The sequence below is a fragment of the Eschscholzia californica genome, unplaced genomic scaffold (assembly GCF_041429995.1).
Source record: "Eschscholzia californica isolate CP2 unplaced genomic scaffold, dmEscCali1.0.p SCAF_1, whole genome shotgun sequence".
Taxonomy (NCBI): domain Eukaryota; kingdom Viridiplantae; phylum Streptophyta; class Magnoliopsida; order Ranunculales; family Papaveraceae; genus Eschscholzia; species Eschscholzia californica.
In genome coordinates, this window is record NW_028238198.1 from 51,924,664 (window position 1) to 51,942,896 (window position 18,233).

General features: G+C 36.3%; 2 protein-coding genes across 3 annotated transcripts; both read right to left on the reverse strand.

The window, feature by feature from the left end:
* Positions 1-1,403: 1,403 nt before the first annotated feature.
* On the reverse strand, positions 1,404-5,997 carry LOC147567518 (autophagy-related protein 16-like). 2 transcript variants are annotated; one of them, XM_086654133.1, is made up of 5 exons: positions 5,698-5,997; positions 5,451-5,577; positions 4,544-4,725; positions 4,261-4,456; positions 1,404-2,851 (listed from the first exon to the last, which is right to left on the reverse strand). In XM_086654133.1, coding segments are annotated over exons 1-5 (1,530 nt in total). In that variant the 5' UTR covers positions 5,700-5,997; the 3' UTR covers positions 1,404-1,828. The 2 variants fall into 2 exon arrangements, with proteins under 2 accessions (XP_086510259.1, XP_086510258.1); XM_086654132.1 differs by lacking the exon at positions 5,698-5,997 and having other exon boundaries at positions 5,451-5,686.
* A 6,948-nt stretch (positions 5,998-12,945) lies between these two features.
* SOBIR1 (Leucine-rich repeat protein kinase family protein) lies at positions 12,946-15,145 on the reverse strand. The gene has a single exon (XM_086654134.1). The coding sequence runs from the start codon at positions 15,046-15,048 to the stop codon at positions 13,150-13,152; it is 1,899 nt and encodes a 632-aa protein (XP_086510260.1). The 5' UTR covers positions 15,049-15,145; the 3' UTR covers positions 12,946-13,149.
* Positions 15,146-18,233: the final 3,088 nt, after the last annotated feature.

The following is an 18,233-nucleotide window of genomic DNA, read 5'->3' on the forward strand; positions in this document are numbered from 1 at the left end:
ATTCAAACACTTGTTCCGGCGATGAAATCCGGCAATGGAGGTCCGACGAGGTTTAAACTCTCTCAATCCCTTTCTCTCTTCGTCCCTCTTTCTCTCTCCAACAAATCCGGCAACGTGAGGAAGGTAAACCCTCTACAATGGCAAGTTAAACCCTCACTCTCCAACAGATTTCGTCTCTCTCTCTCTCTCTCTATCTCTCTCTCATTCCCTCACTCTCCCTAACAGATCGAGGAAAACCCTCGGCAGATCTGGTGATTCATGACTTTGTACTTCAGTTGTATGGTGGTGGTAGGCTAGTGGCGGTTTGTGTTCATTTGGTAGTCCGAATTGTACCTGTGGTGGTGGGGTTTATACTCTGTGGTCGTGGGGATGTGGTGGTCTAGGTTGTGTAGTTGTGGTGGTGGCGGTCTAGGTAAGGTGGTGGTGCTGATTTCGGTGTTGGTGCTGGTGGTGTGATTTCGGTGTTGGTGTTGCTGTTGGTGGTGGTGGTTGTGGTAAAATTTATGGACATTTGTTTATGGTAAAATTTATGGGTATTTGTGTGGTTGTGGTGGTGATTTCGGTGGTGGTGGTGGTGGTGGTGGTGTTGGTGTTGGTGTTGGTGTTGGTGTTGGTGTGGTGGTGGTGGTAAAATATATGGACATTTGTTTATGGTAAAATTTATGGACATTTGTGTGGTTGTGGTGGTGGTGGTGGTGGTGGTGGTGGTGGTGGTGGTGGTGGTGGTGTTGGTGTTGGTGTGGTGGTGGTGGTGGTGGGGGTGGTGTGGTGGTGGTTGTGGTAAAATAATGACTGAGGAGAGTAAAATTTATGGGGGGTATAAATGACATTTATCACATTTCAGCATTGGACATTTGTTTTCAGACTTGTTTTGAAGTCTGAAAAATATTGGCTCTTTTTCAGCCAATTCAGACAATTGACCAAATTCAGACAACATTTCAGATTTTCTTAAATACATAAAGCAAACATCTGAAATCTCAGATCTGAAAAATTAAAAAAACAAACACCACCTAACTTATTAGAATCTAAACAAGTCAGACGGAAACAACTATTCCAAACTTTGACTCCAGTCAATTCACCCTTCAAGCCAAATACCATATCAAACTTAGGAAAAGAAAAAACAACCTAGGATGGTACTTTTTTGTCATTTTCAAATCCTACTCATCTGGATCAAATGAACTCAAAACCAGCACCGAGCCAACCACTCAGACGAGTTACATGAAAACAAACATTTTGTAAACTGAGTTGAGCCAATTCAAACCACGAGTCAGATTTCAGATCTGACTAGAAGAAAACACTACCTACAATTAACAGACCCTATATACCAACTAGAAAAACAACTTCACAATTGTTGCCTTCTTTAATGAAAATCTAATATTTACATTGAGAGAAGACACTGGGTAGATTCAGAAAGATAATATTCAGGCATATATTGATCTTGAACAAAAATAAGAAAATCATACATGTAATAGTGAAATCGTGTAAGAGTTTCATGTTCCTTTCCGGCTCATTTTCTCAAGATGTCTGAATTATTTTACACATATACAATCAGTAAGTACAAACTGCACATATTTACCCAGGATCTCAACCTTATACCTCACTATGATTCTTATTCTGTATTCCATTCCACTAGTTGCATTTAAGCTGACATGAAGCTAGAAAACCAATACTTTGTCTCCAAGAAGTAAAGAAGTTTAAAGCTGCAATTTCTGTTCATAATGAAAGAGGAAGGATGAGAGAGTTACCGTCATGCGAGTGTGTGTGTGTGGTCATAACCCATTAAAAACAAGAGAATCTGATTTTTGAAAGATCCAGTCACACAGAGAGGCTACGTCCAAATGTAAACAGTTCCGTTCTTATTGGCCGAGGCTAGAGGTTTCCCTAGCCCACTCCATGCACAAGAAAGTATGGGTGAAGCATCTTCTTTTAAAGTACTCACTATGTTCGCTAATGATCTCGACCAAATACAAACAGAACCATCAGAAGAACCTGATGCTACATAGTTATCATCTGCACTCAAGCAAGAACGACTCCAATTAGATGCAACTCTGTTTCCATTTGCCCTTAACGTACCACAAACTTCCAAAGATCGGATATCAAATAGGTTATGAAGGTTGTCTCTTCCACTCGTCAATACAATATTTCCACTTCGAGATAGACAGATTGATGTAATGGCATTTGAATGTGCAGCAACTTCACTGATTAACCTCCCTGACTTGATATCCCATAACCGAAGATTTCCGTCAACATGACCGGAACAAATTGTCAGCCCATCCGTGCTAAAACAAACAGAATTACAGTTACTGTGAGAGATCATTGTGTTGACACAATAGCCTCTTTGAAGATCCCAGACTTTTATTGTTCGATCATAAGCAGCACTAACTACATGACTACTTGAAACTTTGCTCACATCAACAGCACAAACTTTATCAGTGTGACCAGTAAGAGTATGTCGAATCCGTCCTGTCCCCAAATCCCATACATATAAGTTGTTTGAACTGCTTGCTGCGATAATATATCTGTTATCATGGGTAACACTGAGATCTAGAATGGAGCCAAGACTACCATGAAGAGTGCGGCTTAATAATCCGGTTTTTGTATCCCAAAGTTTGACAGTTCGATCCTGACCACCAGTTATTAGCTTATCAGAGTGATATTGGAATAAGATTGAACCACACCCACCTTCGTGTGCAAGAATTTTGTGTTTACATTCCGTGGGAATGGTTGATCCAGTGAAGTTCTCTGCTCCTGCTTCAAATTGGCGAACAACACCATCAACTTGCTGTAGTGCAAGCTCCTCTATGCTGCTGGCCTTTACTCGGTTCATCATTTCTTCATATAACATGTTCGCCTACAGGTATAACGACCCAAGCTTTTTTTTTATCCAACTACAAGATTAGGTGGCATTTGCTATAATATGATTGATTTATTGAATATGATTTATGTGTAACATTAATTGTTTGCATGCGTGTTTCTCTAATTGAGTAAGAAACAAGTCTTACAGTCCAACACAATGTGTTTTCAACACAATTGGGACGAAGACTTGTTTTAAGATCTGATTTTACCAGAGAAAACAGGCATACAAAAACTTCTATCATCAATTCAGATTGAGACTTAAATCCACTAGAAAAACAGACAACGCCGTAGCTACTTCTTGTACCTAACATAGACATAAGCATTTACCATTATTTTAAGGTCCTCCCCTGCTAACTACGTAGTTTAGACAAGGCTACCAAATCTTAAGCATGTAAATATCATTTAACCACCTAATACAGTAGTAGCAGATGAAAGGTCATAAAACAGGATATGCTTTAAAAAGCGGTGCCTAGTCGGCGGCTAGGCGCCGATCACACGGTAGTCGGGAGTCAGCCGATCGACTAGGGGATGAAACCCTAGTCGATTTCCAGACCCGAGTTAGTCAGCGCCTGAAGCCGACTAGAGCCGAAATGGCTAGTCGGCTAGGCGCCGAGTAACTCGGTTGGGTGAAAAAAAAAAAATCAAACCTCATTTTCTTAGGGTTTTTTTGTAAAAACATTTTCTTAGGGTTTCTCACCTGTTAGTATGATCTTCAATCTAGCTGATTAGTTAGATAGAGAAACATGAGGAAGTTTGCAACAACTTTAGAGGAAGAACTAGAGCAACAATTTCAGAGAGAGAAGAAGAAAAAGAAGAGAGCAAGAAGAACAAAAGTCCAACAACAGCAAGTCTCTCCAGCGATCTCTCTCTCTCTCTCTCTCCAGCGATCTCTTTCTCTCTCTCTCTCTCTCTCCCTCTCTCTCTCTCTCCAGCAATATCTTTCTCTCTCTATCTATCTATCATAGAGACGACCTCCTCTCTTTTTTCTTTTTCTTTTTGTTGAAGGGACCTCCTCTCTTTAATGTTCCTGATTTTATTTTCTTCTCCTCTATTATATTTATATCTATTATATAATTTATATATGATTATTATATTATATATATATACTCCATATATCATGTATAATCTATATTATATGATTTATAATATATACATAATTTACATATGATATATTATATATATTATTTTAAGTTTAACCGATTAAATCCGACTGTTCCCGTTGTAGTCCCGACTGGTAGCTAGGCCCGTGTCGGCCGACTAGTCCCGATTTCCGACTTTTCGAGCTTAGACGGTGAAGGATATATGGCAATCTCACAGTGGTGCTTAAGTAGTAAAAGTTTTTGTTGCATATCATGTGAATAATTGAATTTTACGTTTGAAGTATTGTTTCTGAAGACGATATACCTCATTGAGTCGTTCGGCATCCTGCATCTTTTGCAACATCCAGCGATCAATCAGCATCTTGTTTTCATTCTCTGCATTTTTAGCCTTAAGAATCGCCTCTTCAAGTTGTTCTTTAATAACCTTGTTCTCACTTACCACCAAGTCTAGGGCTTTTATTTTTTCTTCCAAAGTCTCTTTCAATTGAGAGCTTTCTTCCCTGCAATATGTATCTATGAGCATCATTTACCCATGAATTACAAAAAACTGTAACCTTTCATGATTACGATGCGAGAAGAAAAATAACCTTGCTTGAGTAACCTCCTTTTGTAGATCGTTTATTAGGGTTTCCTTCTCTTGAACCAAAGCTTTAGCAGTTCTGCATTCTGCAACTTCCACCACAAGCTGCTCAGACAACCGTGATTGAGCTTTATAACATTGCTGAAGTTCCAATTCAAGGGTTTCTGCTTTCTCTTTCCATTCCGAGCCCTATGAGAAACCAATAAAATCAACCACAAGTTCTCAAAACATGAACAGAATATAAAGGAAGTTGAAAACAGAAAATGACCCTTTTCTGATACATGAAAAAAAATGACAGTTGTAAAGATCAACGCAACCTAAAAGCTTGTTAGTAAGTAAACCCACAACATAATGTATTCCAACTGCTGTCTAACAAAAATAACGATCTTCTTTGTTGTCCTCCACAAATATAACTCTAGAACAGAAGAATTATTGCCTGTTTGAATGACCATATTTGCACTCTAAAATGATATATCATAGATCAGTAGTGCTAGGGAACAAGAAATTCCGGGCAAACTCTAAGCAGATATCCAATGTGGCTTCCCGTGATTGGAGCTTCAAATGTTTCATACCCACTTCATCTATAACCATACGGACACAACATAGGATTTCTGCCGACTGTCTACCTAGAATTTCTTATTCCCTACCATTTTTCATCATAGATCTCTTTATCCTGTTCATAGAAACCCTAAACCCTAGTCTCTGGCCCATAATAAATATCATGATACTCTTACTTGTTTCAGGGTACATAAAGGCTAGGCTTTTCGCATGAATCTCTACTAATCAAAACTAGAAATGTTTAGAGGCGAATTAGTTTCTGCTTACGGATCATACAATTTGAAATTGAAACTAAGTCAATAGCAGAACAGTTACAATTCAAAGATTTGTCTAATTTGTAACCACCATGAAAGTACCTGAGAGGCGAAAGGCCTGGAAAGAGCTTCAAAAGCTGGAGAATGAGCACCTTCTTCAAGTAAATGACGCTTTCGCAGAGATTTGAGAGCATGTTTTATAGCTGTTATTGCTAGTTCATCTGGATTCCTGCAGTTAATTAATTTCCCCATCAAACCAAACGCCAAGAACACATCAAAAACCTAGAACTGAAAGTCAAAGTAGAGAAGAAATAAGAGATTTGAAACTTCGTGATCTTCAGATACATACATGATGATTTAATTTGATTCTCTTTTCGCGAACACCAAATTGGAATATTGGATTAGGGTTTGAGATTGTATTTCTGGTTACCAGTGGAAAGGGAAGAACATGAAGAAATTAGAGTTCCAAACCGGAGTCATTGAATGGCAGGGCCAGGCCGCCCGCTTATATACAAAGGCTTTTAGTGGGAGGAGGAGGTGGGATTGGACCCAAATACATGAGTACCATTTCTTTTTGTTGCAAGAACATGAATACCATTTTCACTTGTTAAAAATGATACAAGACACTGCATTTGTAGACATACTCTAGCATGAGTATGAATCAACCCATGGCCGTGCCTGAGAATTCGGGGGCCCAGTGCCAAATTTTAGTTTGACCCTCTTGTATAATCAAACATAAAACCTGAAAAATTTTCACATGAAGTTCCACGGGCCATCAACTCATTCGGTCGCTTTTGTGTATGTCATGGTTGTGGCTCACTTTTTCATCTCACACAACCTAAATTATAGTTTAGTAATAAATGATAATGGCGGTGCGGATAGAGAGATTTGTGTGATAGAAAGAATGAGAAATTCTAGAGCGGGGAGGAAAAAATAGAGATTAAAGAGAGTTTTGTGTTGATTTTTAAAAAGAAAAAAAAAGGGCACAAATGGACTCGAACCTGGTACCTCAAGTGCACAAGACCCATGCTATGCATGATGAGCTACTTCACATTTGATGAAAGCTCTCTGGCTTTTTAATTTTAATGAAATGGACGGCTGAATCTTGACAAAGTAGGCCCCTTGTGGTGGGGGGCCTTGTGCGGGCGCACGGCCCGCACCCCTCACCACACGGCCCTGAATCAACCGTCCATGAAAAGAGAGAAAGAATGGATCTAGAAAGAATCGTTCATTTCATTTAGATTGGGGTAGCTTTGACCTGTAATGATCTCTAGCATTACTGGTTAAGCAAAAGGTTAATTTCATCTTAGCCCCTAAAGATGATTGTTTTCCATGTTGGCCCTTTATTCATCTATCCATGAGTAATATTAATAGTTGCATGTTTTTACATTGAGATATGCTAGAATCTTTGACAAAAAAAGTTTCAAGTTGATGTGGCGGTTGTGATTTTCATCTCTCAATGGCCTAGATTTGGTCAAAGTTTGAAACCACACCCGCCACCTTAGTTGGGAACCTTTTTTTGTCAAAATCTTTTGTAACTTTATCATTTTCCTTTAAATTTTGTTTTCAGAATGCTTTCCCTCTGTATTGGTTCTCTTAACTTCGGTGGAAAAGTGTTGCCAATGGAGCCTTCACATGGAAATTCCGCTTTCTTCTTCTCCATCCCTCTCCTTCCACCATCACCACCCAGCCAAAATTCACAGCCCTTTCATTCTTCGTCTTCTTCTTGTTTGCAAATTGGCATTCCAGAGTTGGACCCTCCAAATGTCCTTTTTTTTTTTAAGTCCTTTTGTTTTAATAGGTTAATATGTACATAAACAAACACTAGCTAAGAGGAGAGTAAGACACTTTATTTTCTGTAATTTATATCCTAAAAATATAAACCAATCTGCATTTTCATTCAACAACAGTTTAGCACATTTTATGAGTTCATTTTTTTTTCCTTTTCCTTTCCATCGAAGGAAACAATAAATTAACAGATCAAGAAGAGAAACAATTACTACAAGGAACTTAAACCCTCACTAGATAACAAAAAAGAACCACGAAAAAATAAATACGCAAAAGAATTATATTTAACTTCTTTTTAGATAATGTGTTTTTTCAATGTTATATATGAACTTCTTCAAGGGCCGAATAAATTTGGGGTAATTTTCTAAATCGCAGTGGTTTCCTCCTTTAAGCCAGAGAGGTTTGTATGTCTCTTTGCATAGGTCCCACAGTTGCTTGTCGTGAGAACAGTCTACAACATCATCATCCGTGGTCTGTAAGTACTGAACATAAAACGATTTGGTTGAACTTGAATAACAATACTACGATTAATGTCATAGTGTTTCTAGAGGACTGGTTTTACCTAGTATGGTATCAAAATCTTGGGATCAAGGTTGAGTGAACTACTTACCTTTTAATTATGGGTGAACAAAAATGAGTCAAGTCAGTTGAATTAAACGGGATCAATCAAAACTAAATCCCTTTTCGGCCTAACCAAATAGAATTTTATTGATTTAGTTGACTTGAACTTAAGCATTTTGAAATGGCTCAAACCAAGCCGACTGATTACATGCCTAAATTAGTTCAAAATGCTTGGTTTGAGCCATTTGGTTTGAAATGGCTCAAACCAAGCATTTTGAACTAAATCCCTTTTCGTTTACGCATTTTGCAAAGTATATAATCCTTGTTATAATAATAATATGTGGTGAGAGAAAAGATTAAAATCAGCATTATGGTGAAATTCATGTGACATTTTATACATTTTAAAAGAAATTAGTGTTTCAAAATAATTTTTAAAACCAATCAAGTGAATTGAACCACGCCAAACCAAACTAGACAAAGCTTAACTGGCCAAAGCCTTAACTGGTTTGGCTTCTTTCGACCGAAAAATGGTGATAAACGACCACTACTTGTCCCCTACTTTTAATGGAGTGTCAATATCACTTGACATGGGGGTGCCTATAGAGGTTTGAACTAAGTAAAAGCTTAAAAGAAAAATGCATACAGGTTGTGTGGAGGGCGAATCAAAGCTGATACCTCAATTGCGTAGGTAAAGTTTCACACCGTCTGAGCTATATAACTCGTTTTTTACAGAATGACATATAGTATACAAGTACCTCTCTTTATCACTACTCGAAATGAGGCCCCTAAATAGAGGGGGCCCGATGCGGCTTCACCAGGTATAACAGTATGGGAAGTTTTATAGGCAATGCATATACTCGTTAGAGGCAATGTTTTTCACCTAAGACTTGGTCAAAACAAGTTGGTGAAGTATGGTTAGAGACATTTCTAGTTTTGAAGGTGTTTATCGCCCATTTTCTTTTTCTTCCCCTAGCAAAAAGTTGATGACAGACAACCTCTGATGACGACTTAACGACGTCGTTTGTGCCGCTAGGTCAGACGTAAATGAGGCAGTGCTTTCAAAAGATCACATTGTCTCTGACTATTTTTGGATGCCTTTAACGAGTTTGCCTTTAACCAGAAAACACATTGTTTATAAAATTTCCTAACATCTCATAGCTATTCGGCATCAACCCGGATGGTTGGGTCTCAATTTCTTCTCCCCATAACTAAACAAAACCACAATTTCTTCATTTACATGTCAATTGATTGATCAATGATCATCCCGACAAAAGAAATTCAATCGAAATGTCTAATATTGCCTTGAAAACCAGTTAATTTCCATTTTCTACTTGCACTAAGGGATAAAGTGAATCTATGAACGACCATAATCCTGACCAAAACCGGACTGGAATACGTGATCGTACCACATTCAATGAGAAAAAAATGTTTTTTGGAGTAGAGAAAGTTACCGTGGGGCGTGGATAGGGGTGAAACCGGTCCGGATGGACCAGTTTTTTGACATATTTCAATGAGAACGTATTATAATGGTCCGGTTTTATATATAAAAAACCCCGACCAGAAGACCGTAAGGAATAAAATAGACCACTCATTTAAAAATTGGTTTTTCAGTTTAAACTTAATTTAAACATTATTTTTCTCAATATTAACAATCAAAATATTAGATTTGAGGCAAATATATTGAGCGCATGAGATCAAATGAATATAATCCAAAATTTCGCTAATTTTTCTTTCCCTCAACAGTGTATTTAAACAAGAAAGAGAACAAAAGAAATTTCATTATAAGATATAATTCTTAGTTATCCATTAATATTCCACCATTAATTGTATGGATAATATATACGACATTTAATTCGGTCCGGTTTGGGACCCACAGACTTGTCAGAAAAAGGATCTAACTGGACTTAAAGACCAATTCAATAAAAAAAAAGACCATCTTTCAAAAATATAAAAATAAAAATAAAAAAAAAGACCGACTATTATAGACCGAGATCTTTTAGTCCGATTATTTGTGAATTCAATTTTCACCGATCTTTCAATCTTCGCGGTCTTTAGTTTCACCTTAGGCGTGGGGCATAAAAATGTGAAAGTGAGAGGAAGATTAAAAGTCCAAACCAAGAAATCCGTTTCAAAAGATTTGAAGTAGAGATATTAACGTGGGGAAGGGTGTTGGTGGAGTGGTAGACATACTTTCTCTCTCAAGAAGAGTCAAGAAACCAAGAAGAGGACACATGAAACTTTTCTCTCGTTCCAATCGAACTCTATCTACACATATTTCATGCTAAACCTCTCTTTAAATTTAATAATCTAATAAAATGTAGTACAATTATATTCATCCAGTATCATCTTTGGATGTCACGAATAAAAGTTTCTTAAGAACCTAGACTGTAATGACCATTACAAGCAAAGTTTATCCGTATCCAAAGAGGTTGTTCTAGACCTGGACGTTATTATCGTTCACACTATTTTGCCTTTTTGGATTAATTCCTTTTAATAATTTAAGTCAAATATGTATAAATTTAAATTGTAACTTGGTAGTTAAGAACACATTTTATTTGTAAACTAGTGGACGTTAAAATTCTTATTTAAACACTACCAAGTGCTTCATTTTTTTTCCCCATCAAAAAGAAAAGTGCTTCATTTTTGTTTGGTTGGCCATAATTTTAACTCTATTTTGCCCGAGTATGACGGTGCAAGTGGTCCTTTTTATACATAAAATAAATATAAGTTTTTGTCAAAAAAATTGAGTCCTCAAAATAATCAATTTCATTTTGATTCCCAATTTGTAACGAATTCACTGTTTTGACTCCATAAGTGTCCGACAGTTCGACTTGATCTTCAGGAGTAAAAAAACTTCAATTTTTTTCAAAATACTCTATGGGGTCAAAATTAAATTAATCAAAAAAGCTTTTAAAACATCTAGTCATTTGTCCCTCTCTCATCCATTTCACCACCTCTCTCCTCCAATTCATCTCTCTCGCCACCTCATCATCTTCTCCGACGAAGATAGTCAATTGGCCAAATTTTTCAGCCACCTTTTTCGGCAAACTTCCAACTTAATAAAAATAATATTTTTTTTCTCCTCCTCCTCCCCCTCCCCCCCTTCCTCATCCTCCTTCTCTATGTTGGTTTCTTGATCATGGATTTCTAAATCTTTAGTCGAAACATGGATGAGTTGTACATTAATAAATGGTTGATGTTATTATGATAATTGATATAGAGTCTATTGCTCATAATATTTATTCTGTTGCTCATAATGTTTATTTATATTCTTATCTATTTTCCTGTGGTATGTCAAACAGCTCTAACAATTAATTGCTAGGTGATGTTCAATAATTAGCCACTAATCGTTTATGATGTTTATTTGACTAGATTCGATATATGAATATATGTAGTGTGTTGAATGTCTAGTTATCGTTCGTTTGAACCATACTTAATGGTCGAACTTGTTACGATTGATTCTTGGTTGACGTATCTCTCAGTAGATTTGCCGTTCCAGTAATAAACTTCATTTTCTTTCAGCCCGTTTATTATATTCTCGTCAACCTCGTATCATTTCATCTTTAACTTTCAATTTGTTCTCGATGTTTTGACTTTACACGTATCAACTCCTATAGATCGACTTTCGACTTGCCTATACTTTATTACTTCTCTACCTACGCTTTGACGTACACTTCAAAGTGGTAGCATGAATAATGTAGCTGAAATTATTAAGGAAATTTAGCGATACCCCCTTATCACTAATGTCTAATTAGCGATATCCCTTTTTTGATTAGATATTAGTGAAACTCTTTTTTTTGCACTTAAAAGTACGAAAATAGCATACACTTATTATATTTTTTCCTTCTCATATCACTATGCCAACATAACACTCTAACTTTGGTATTCCCATGAATTTTGTTATCAAATTTGTAATTTCACGACTGACATAATACTCTGATTTCGGTCTTTCCATGAATTTTTCTATCTAATTTGTAAGTTCAATTAATAATTTCTCTTCTTTTTAATTTTTCATTCAATTTATAATCTCAATTCGCATTTGTATTTTTCTAAATGTATACGAGTTATAATTAATAAAAAGAACAACAAATACCAAGGAGTCTTCTTCAAATTGGTTACACTTGGAAACATCAATTTTAATGTAAAACAAAGAACAAATGAGAAGTTAAATTTTTTTCTTCAAATTTATGATTTTTATTTCCAATTGTTGTGATTTATTAATTTTCGGTAAATATTGTTAGTAAAGTAGAAAAAAGATGGACAAGAGAGAAACATAGGTATGAGAAATGAAGATATGTCGGCAAAGCGCAACATCGAAGAAATATAAGAAAAAAATAGATAAAACAATTAATGTTTTCGTATTTTTAAGTGCAAAAAAGGAGTTTTACTAATATCTAATTTAAAAAATATCAATTAGGTTTTTTTTTTTTTTTTTTTGTTGAAAGGAATACATTAACATAAAAGAGTCTATTACAGAAAGTTAAGAAGAAAAATACAAATACAGTAAGTAAAGTAGTACAACAAAAAATCAGAAATGAAGAGGTGCATTGTATAACTTCGATTTGTAGAGCATTCTTCATTCTGCAGCTTGTAAGACTGGTAGCTCTTCTTTAACTCAAAGCTCATTTTTAACTCAAAAGAACCTTTCTATAGTTTTCTCTTGGTGGTAATTTCTTTTCACGTTTGTCCAAAATAGGCCTTGGTTTAGCTCTATTTGTACAAGAACAAAAGGGCTCAGCGCCTGTGGCAAATAAAACATCTTATTGGCTTCAAATCATGACTCAGGCCCGAAGGGGCAGCTAGAAGAGTTCTACCTGGACAAAGGGTACTCTTGTAATCAACTAGCTAATTGATTTTGAGTTGGATAGTCACAATTTTAACAGATACTACCAACATTAGTTTTATTGTTATATGCTAAATAGTTCAGTGTACTACTATAAGTATATCAGTGGTTGGTTTTTAGATAGATTCTAACACTGATACGTTGGTTAGATTCTGATCCTAACTAATCTTATTTGAAACACTTATATGGTACTATGCACACTTAGAGTTAAGTTTGTACTCTTTTTAAAAAAACAGAGTACAAACCTCATCTATGAGCTAGTTCATTTTGAGAAGCTATGCTGGGTGCTGCAAAACCAGAAGCAATTCATTTGGAGAGGATACTTCTCAACTACTTCTCCATCTTTGAGGTTTGTGTGTATATATATATATATATATGTAAATATGTTTCTCTTGGTTTATAATATATATAAACAACATATTTTTCTATTATAGGTGCTATACTTACATTTTCTTGGACTTACATCTTATACAAAAGTACACCGACATAAATAACTTAAGGTTACTACTACATACACATAACACACTGAGTTGCACTTTAAACTCTTATTCTTGTTGACGACGATAGTGAAAATAAAGACTTAAGTTTAGATACATGGATCTTACATTCTTAATGCTTGATTTGAGTCAACATGCATGAGACATCTTTACTATTAGGTCTCCGCTTGGGATCCTCCGTAGTGCAGAAGCAAGCAATCTTTAAAACAAGTAGCATTTGTTCTTCATACCCATTACCCAAAAGCTTAGGATCAATTGCCCTACTAGGGTTTTCCGAAGTCACTACATTCCTCAACCACTTCACTTGGCTCATCTCGTCCGTATGTTGAAAGAATCCATCAGATGGTAACTTTCCCATCACCAACACTGCTAACACAACCCCAAAGCTATATATATCACACTTGGTTGTGAACTTAAGCGTCTGGTGGTACTCAGGAGCGATATACCCAACTGTTCCTGCTATATTTGAAGTTGTTATATGTGTTTGGGCATCCGGCATAGCTTTAGCTAGTCCAAAATCAGCAATTCGGGCCTCCAAATCATCATCGAGTAAGACATTTGCGGGTTTCAAATCTCTGTGAATGATCCGCGGGGTATGGTTCATGTGGAGATACTCTAGCCCAGCTGCAACCCCAATAGCAATTCGGTGTCTTAACAACCAATCCAACTCTCTAGTCCCCGCGGAAACTTGTTGTAACACATCTTGTAAGCTTCCATTCTTCATGAACTCATATACAAGATAATGAGAGTCCGGTCGACTCACATGAGCAAGCAAAGAAAGAAGGTTTCGATGTCTTATTTGACCAACTGTCTGAATTTCAGATCGAATTTGTCTTAGTTTCTTGTTTAATAGCTTACTATCTCCTTCATTAACATCAACTACTTCATTCTTTGGCTGATTTATCTTCTTGATTGCTATCAATTTTCCATTACTTCCTGGTAATTCAGATCTATAAACTTCTCCACACCCACCTCTTCCTATAATCTCAAGTGATGCTAAACCATCTTCTTTCTCTAAAAATGCTATATCTTCAGCTTTTATCATTGAACTAAAAATTGTTATTCCTATTTCTTTTTCTCTTCCTTTAATACATAATACTAGAAACTTAAACAAGAAAGAGAAGAATAATCCTGACCCAATTCCAGTTATTGCACCAACTGTAAACCCAATTATCCAACCTCTGATATTTCTCTTGTGTTTTTTCTTATTCTCATTTGGTGAAGGTGGATGAGCTGATTTTGATGAATTTGAAGATTTGGGGTTTGTTCTTGATGGTGCTGATGCATTTTCTGCAAGTATATAACGTTTGGGTAGAAAATTTTCTTTTTCTTTTCTGTTCATCCATGGCTTCTTTTCTGGTATTTGAAGATCTTTATTACCAGAAAGGTTGAGAATTTGAAGACGATGATTACGATTCAAAGAAGCTGGAACTTTACCAGAAAACAGATTATTAGATAGATCAAGCTTTTCCAAATTCTTCAAATACTTCAAGAAATCTAAACCACCAGAAAATCTATTAGAAGAAAGATCAAGAATTCGAAGACTAATAAGAGATGAGAATTGGGAAGGAATTTCGCCGGATAAACGATTGTTTCTGAGGTTTAAGATTTGGATTTTCCGGCAGTCAACGATTTTAAGAGGAATTTGGTCAACGAGTTGGTTGTTAGGAAGAGAAAGTTCTTTGAGTTCAGAGAATCGTCCGATTACTGGAGATATAGTTCCATCAAGCTTTTTCGAATCAAGAACGATCCGAGTAACTCGGAGTACCGGCGATTCAAGAGAGATGATTCTTCTCTCACTGTAGACTCCAATTGAGTTGCATGGGTTGTTCTCTGGTTTGCCATTGAAACCTAACTCGTATTTGAAGTGTGAGATAGAATCGGAATCGGAACGGTCAACGTTTAATCTAGCTTGTGAAAGAATAGGTAGAGAGATGAAGATGAGTAGAGAAAGAAAGAGGTTGATTATCGCCGGAAGAGTAACCGTTTGGGTCAGACCCCGACCAACCATGTTTTTGAGAAGCCGGTGAGAAGGGCTAAAAAAGATTTAGGGCCTGCTTATAGATTGTGGAATTGTGGGTGGAGGTCGTTATGGTTCAATTAGCTTTTATTATAAGAAAAATGAATCCTACTAATGTCGGGAAGACTTGACTTAAAGATTCATAATATCAAGTTTACAAATTTACCCTTCTATTTTCCTTTAGAAAATGAAAAATAAAATGAGGTCCAGTACTCCAGTCGAGTTGATTGGGAGAACAGCCAAAAAGAACCAAAAAGTCCATTTTTATTGGCCGTGAGTTTGGGGCATAAAAAATGATCTTAGCCGAATAAATTTCGTAAGGAATCTATGATTTTTTGTACATTTTTTGGGCCACATATTGTTTTTTAGTACAAAATTTAACTTGATTAAACATTGCCCCCTAATTTTCATCTTCTTTATTACCTTCACCACCACATCTTCCCACCACCACAACTTCCTACTACCACCATTGCCACCTCTTCTCTCTCTTCTCTCACTGACTTTTACTCTCTCTCGGTGTCTTCCTCTCACTATTTGTCTCTCTCTCTCTCTTCTTCTCCTCTTTCTCTCTTCCTTTTTTTATTCCTACTCCATCTTCTTCTATCTCTCGTTGTTTCTCTCTCTAGATCGCTTTCTCTCTTTAGCTCGACATCTCTCTATGTCACGATTTTTCTATCAGCGAAGGGAAGTGTCCCCTTCGCCTTTCATTTGATGAAGGGGACCTCGAGGAGGAGAAACCCTCCTCGAGATCTGATTTCGACAAAAGGAACTGTGTCTGTGTGAGAGAGGGAGAGAGACCGAGATAGAGAGAGAGAGAGAGAGAGAGAGAGAGAGAGAGAGAGAGAGAAACAATGAGAGCAAGAGAGAGAAAAACAATGAGAGCAAGAGAGAGAAAAACAATGAGAGAGAGGGAGAAAAATTGTGAGAAAAAAGAAAGATAGAAAGAGAGTAAGAGAGTAAGAGAACGAGAGAGAGAGAGAAAAGAGAGAGTGACATAATAGAGAGGGAGGGACATCGAAGATGAAAATTAAGGGGCAATGTTTAATTAAATCAAATTTTTTGGGCTAAAAAAAATATACCCCCTAAGTCAATCCTTATTGACTAAGTCTTAATGCCCTAGAGATTTTTCTTTATTCCCCAAAACCGCGGCCTTTTTTAGTTTGATTGTCTTATGTCCCTTTGGAGCCATCCAGAGCTTCGCCTATAAGTGTCTGATCAAACTTCATAAGTGTTAGGTTTTTTAGATGGACTTGCGAAGCTTTCATCAGCAAAAATACAATTTTTTTTAATTGTCAGCGTGCCTCAGACCCTTCACCTCTAAGGTGGAAGACTAAACCTGTTCCCACTCCAACCAAGAGTTGTTGGCGCAATAAAACACCATAGTTGTTAGATTTGGACTAAATATAATAAATACGACCAATATTGATAACTTGAAAGATTTATAGAGTTCCAAATAGTAACACAATTAAGGACAACTCGTTTACAATGATACTAGATTGTAATAATCCCACCTGACGTAAGGGGGCGTCCGAAGCGTGGACTATAAGTAATTAACAAACCACATTCTTCTTCTTCTTTAGAGAGTAAAAATGGGAAAAGAACATTGTTGGATATGGAAAATCTAGCAAATCAAAAGACACTTACGATTGAAGATCATAAACAGAGAGAGAGAGTGAGTGAGAGAGCGAGAGAGAGAGAGTGAGAGAGAGAGAAAATATTTGAATCAACCCTAAAACTTCAATGTCTGAGGTTTTTTCTTCTTCATCGACATACTTGGATTTTTGTTGAATAACTCTAAACATCTTTGGATTTAGACAAATATTTGACCTCGGAACCAAGGGTTTTGGAACTCAAGAATCCAAGTAATATGTTGTTTTTTATGAACATAACATATTGACTTTCTTGTGTTTCTTGAGAATCCCACAAAATATTGGTCAGTTAGAAGAGATGTTACCACGAAATGTAGGATAATAAATCAAATTTGTCAGATTTCATGGCAACTTTGCCCGTAACAAACAAATTTTTCTTGAGAATCCCATATGCTCTGTTGGAGCATTTATATGTTGAGAACAGTAGGTTTCACTGAAAACTTTTATCAAAAATGACATTTTTGATAAAGAATTTTGGATTAAAAAGTTGCCAAAAAGTTTTCATTGTTTAAAAGATCTATTGAACAAAATGAAGGTAGTAAAAAAAATGATTTTGACTTAGGAACGTGATTTTTCTTAAAAACCGTAGCTACAGAAATAATTTATCCTGCCTCTATAAACATGTATCCATTTTTATATGAAACAAAGAATTTTAAGAATATAAAATTCCTCATTATTGAAGTTTATTTAATAACAACCTCCTCTATTATTGTAAGTTCATCAATGTAAATTTCTTTCACTAAAACAAAAAGGATGAACTTTTGAAGTGGTCATTTACCTCTAGTGGTATTTGGAGATGAAAGAGGAAAGGTATTTCCAATTTGGTCTGTAATTTTCTTTTCATTTTAGTCCCTAAGACCAATTATAAATACCATTTATTTACAAAAAAGAGCAAAAAGTAATAAACCAACAACTGAAGGAGATGTCCTTCGACCAAGATGACAATGCGATTAATTTTTCAGATGGAACAAATGGTGAAGAAGATCATCAAGTCCGTTCGATTTAGGGATCGTAATGCTTAGCTAGTAGTCAACTATACTCGCCTAATTGCTTGGATGATTCACGGCTAACTTCGACTGGATCCTACATTTCAATTTAATCGGAAAGATATGACAAGAGGAAACCTGGTAAAAGTTGGATTAGATCCACTTGAATAGGCCTAAAAGAGTCTGAATAATAACCAGACAAAGCTAGAAATGGTCAGCCAAAATAAGGGGTCGGCCAGGCCCAACCCACTTTAAGGGCTGCCTTGGCCGACCACATCAAAGGGATGCACCAAATGTGACAGAACTCCCATCTGAGAATCCCACTCAGAATTAAATTCAGAGTCCTTTTATTTATGTGGTCTTTTAAAGAAATCTAATTAGATTAGGGTTCTAACTCTAAGCGTTCTTACATAAAGACCTCTTTAGAATACAAGTATGTGTGAATTTTTCTCAAAAGAATTTCTATCTCTGCCAAACCAAGCAGAAGGAAAGAGAGAGGGAGAAAGAAAAAGTTCCCACCTATCTATCTATTCTAAAGAAG

What these genes read in the sequence shown, in the direction of transcription:
- SOBIR1 (XM_086654134.1), bottom strand. Translation starts at nt 15,048, where the DNA reads ATGGTTGGTCGGGGTCTGACCCAAACGGTTACTCTTCCGGCGATAATC.
- LOC147567518 (XM_086654132.1), bottom strand. Translation starts at nt 5,600, where the DNA reads ATGGGGAAATTAATTAACTGCAGGAATCCAGATGAACTAGCAATAACA. An exon ending in CCAGGCCTTTCGCCTCTCAG is followed by an intron (nt 4,726 to 5,450) that starts GTACTTTCATGG and finishes GGTTTCTCATAG; the next exon opens with GGCTCGGAATGGAAAGAGAA. An exon ending in AAGGAGGTTACTCAAGCAAG is followed by an intron (nt 4,457 to 4,543) that starts GTTATTTTTCTT and finishes TACATATTGCAG; the next exon opens with GGAAGAAAGCTCTCAATTGA.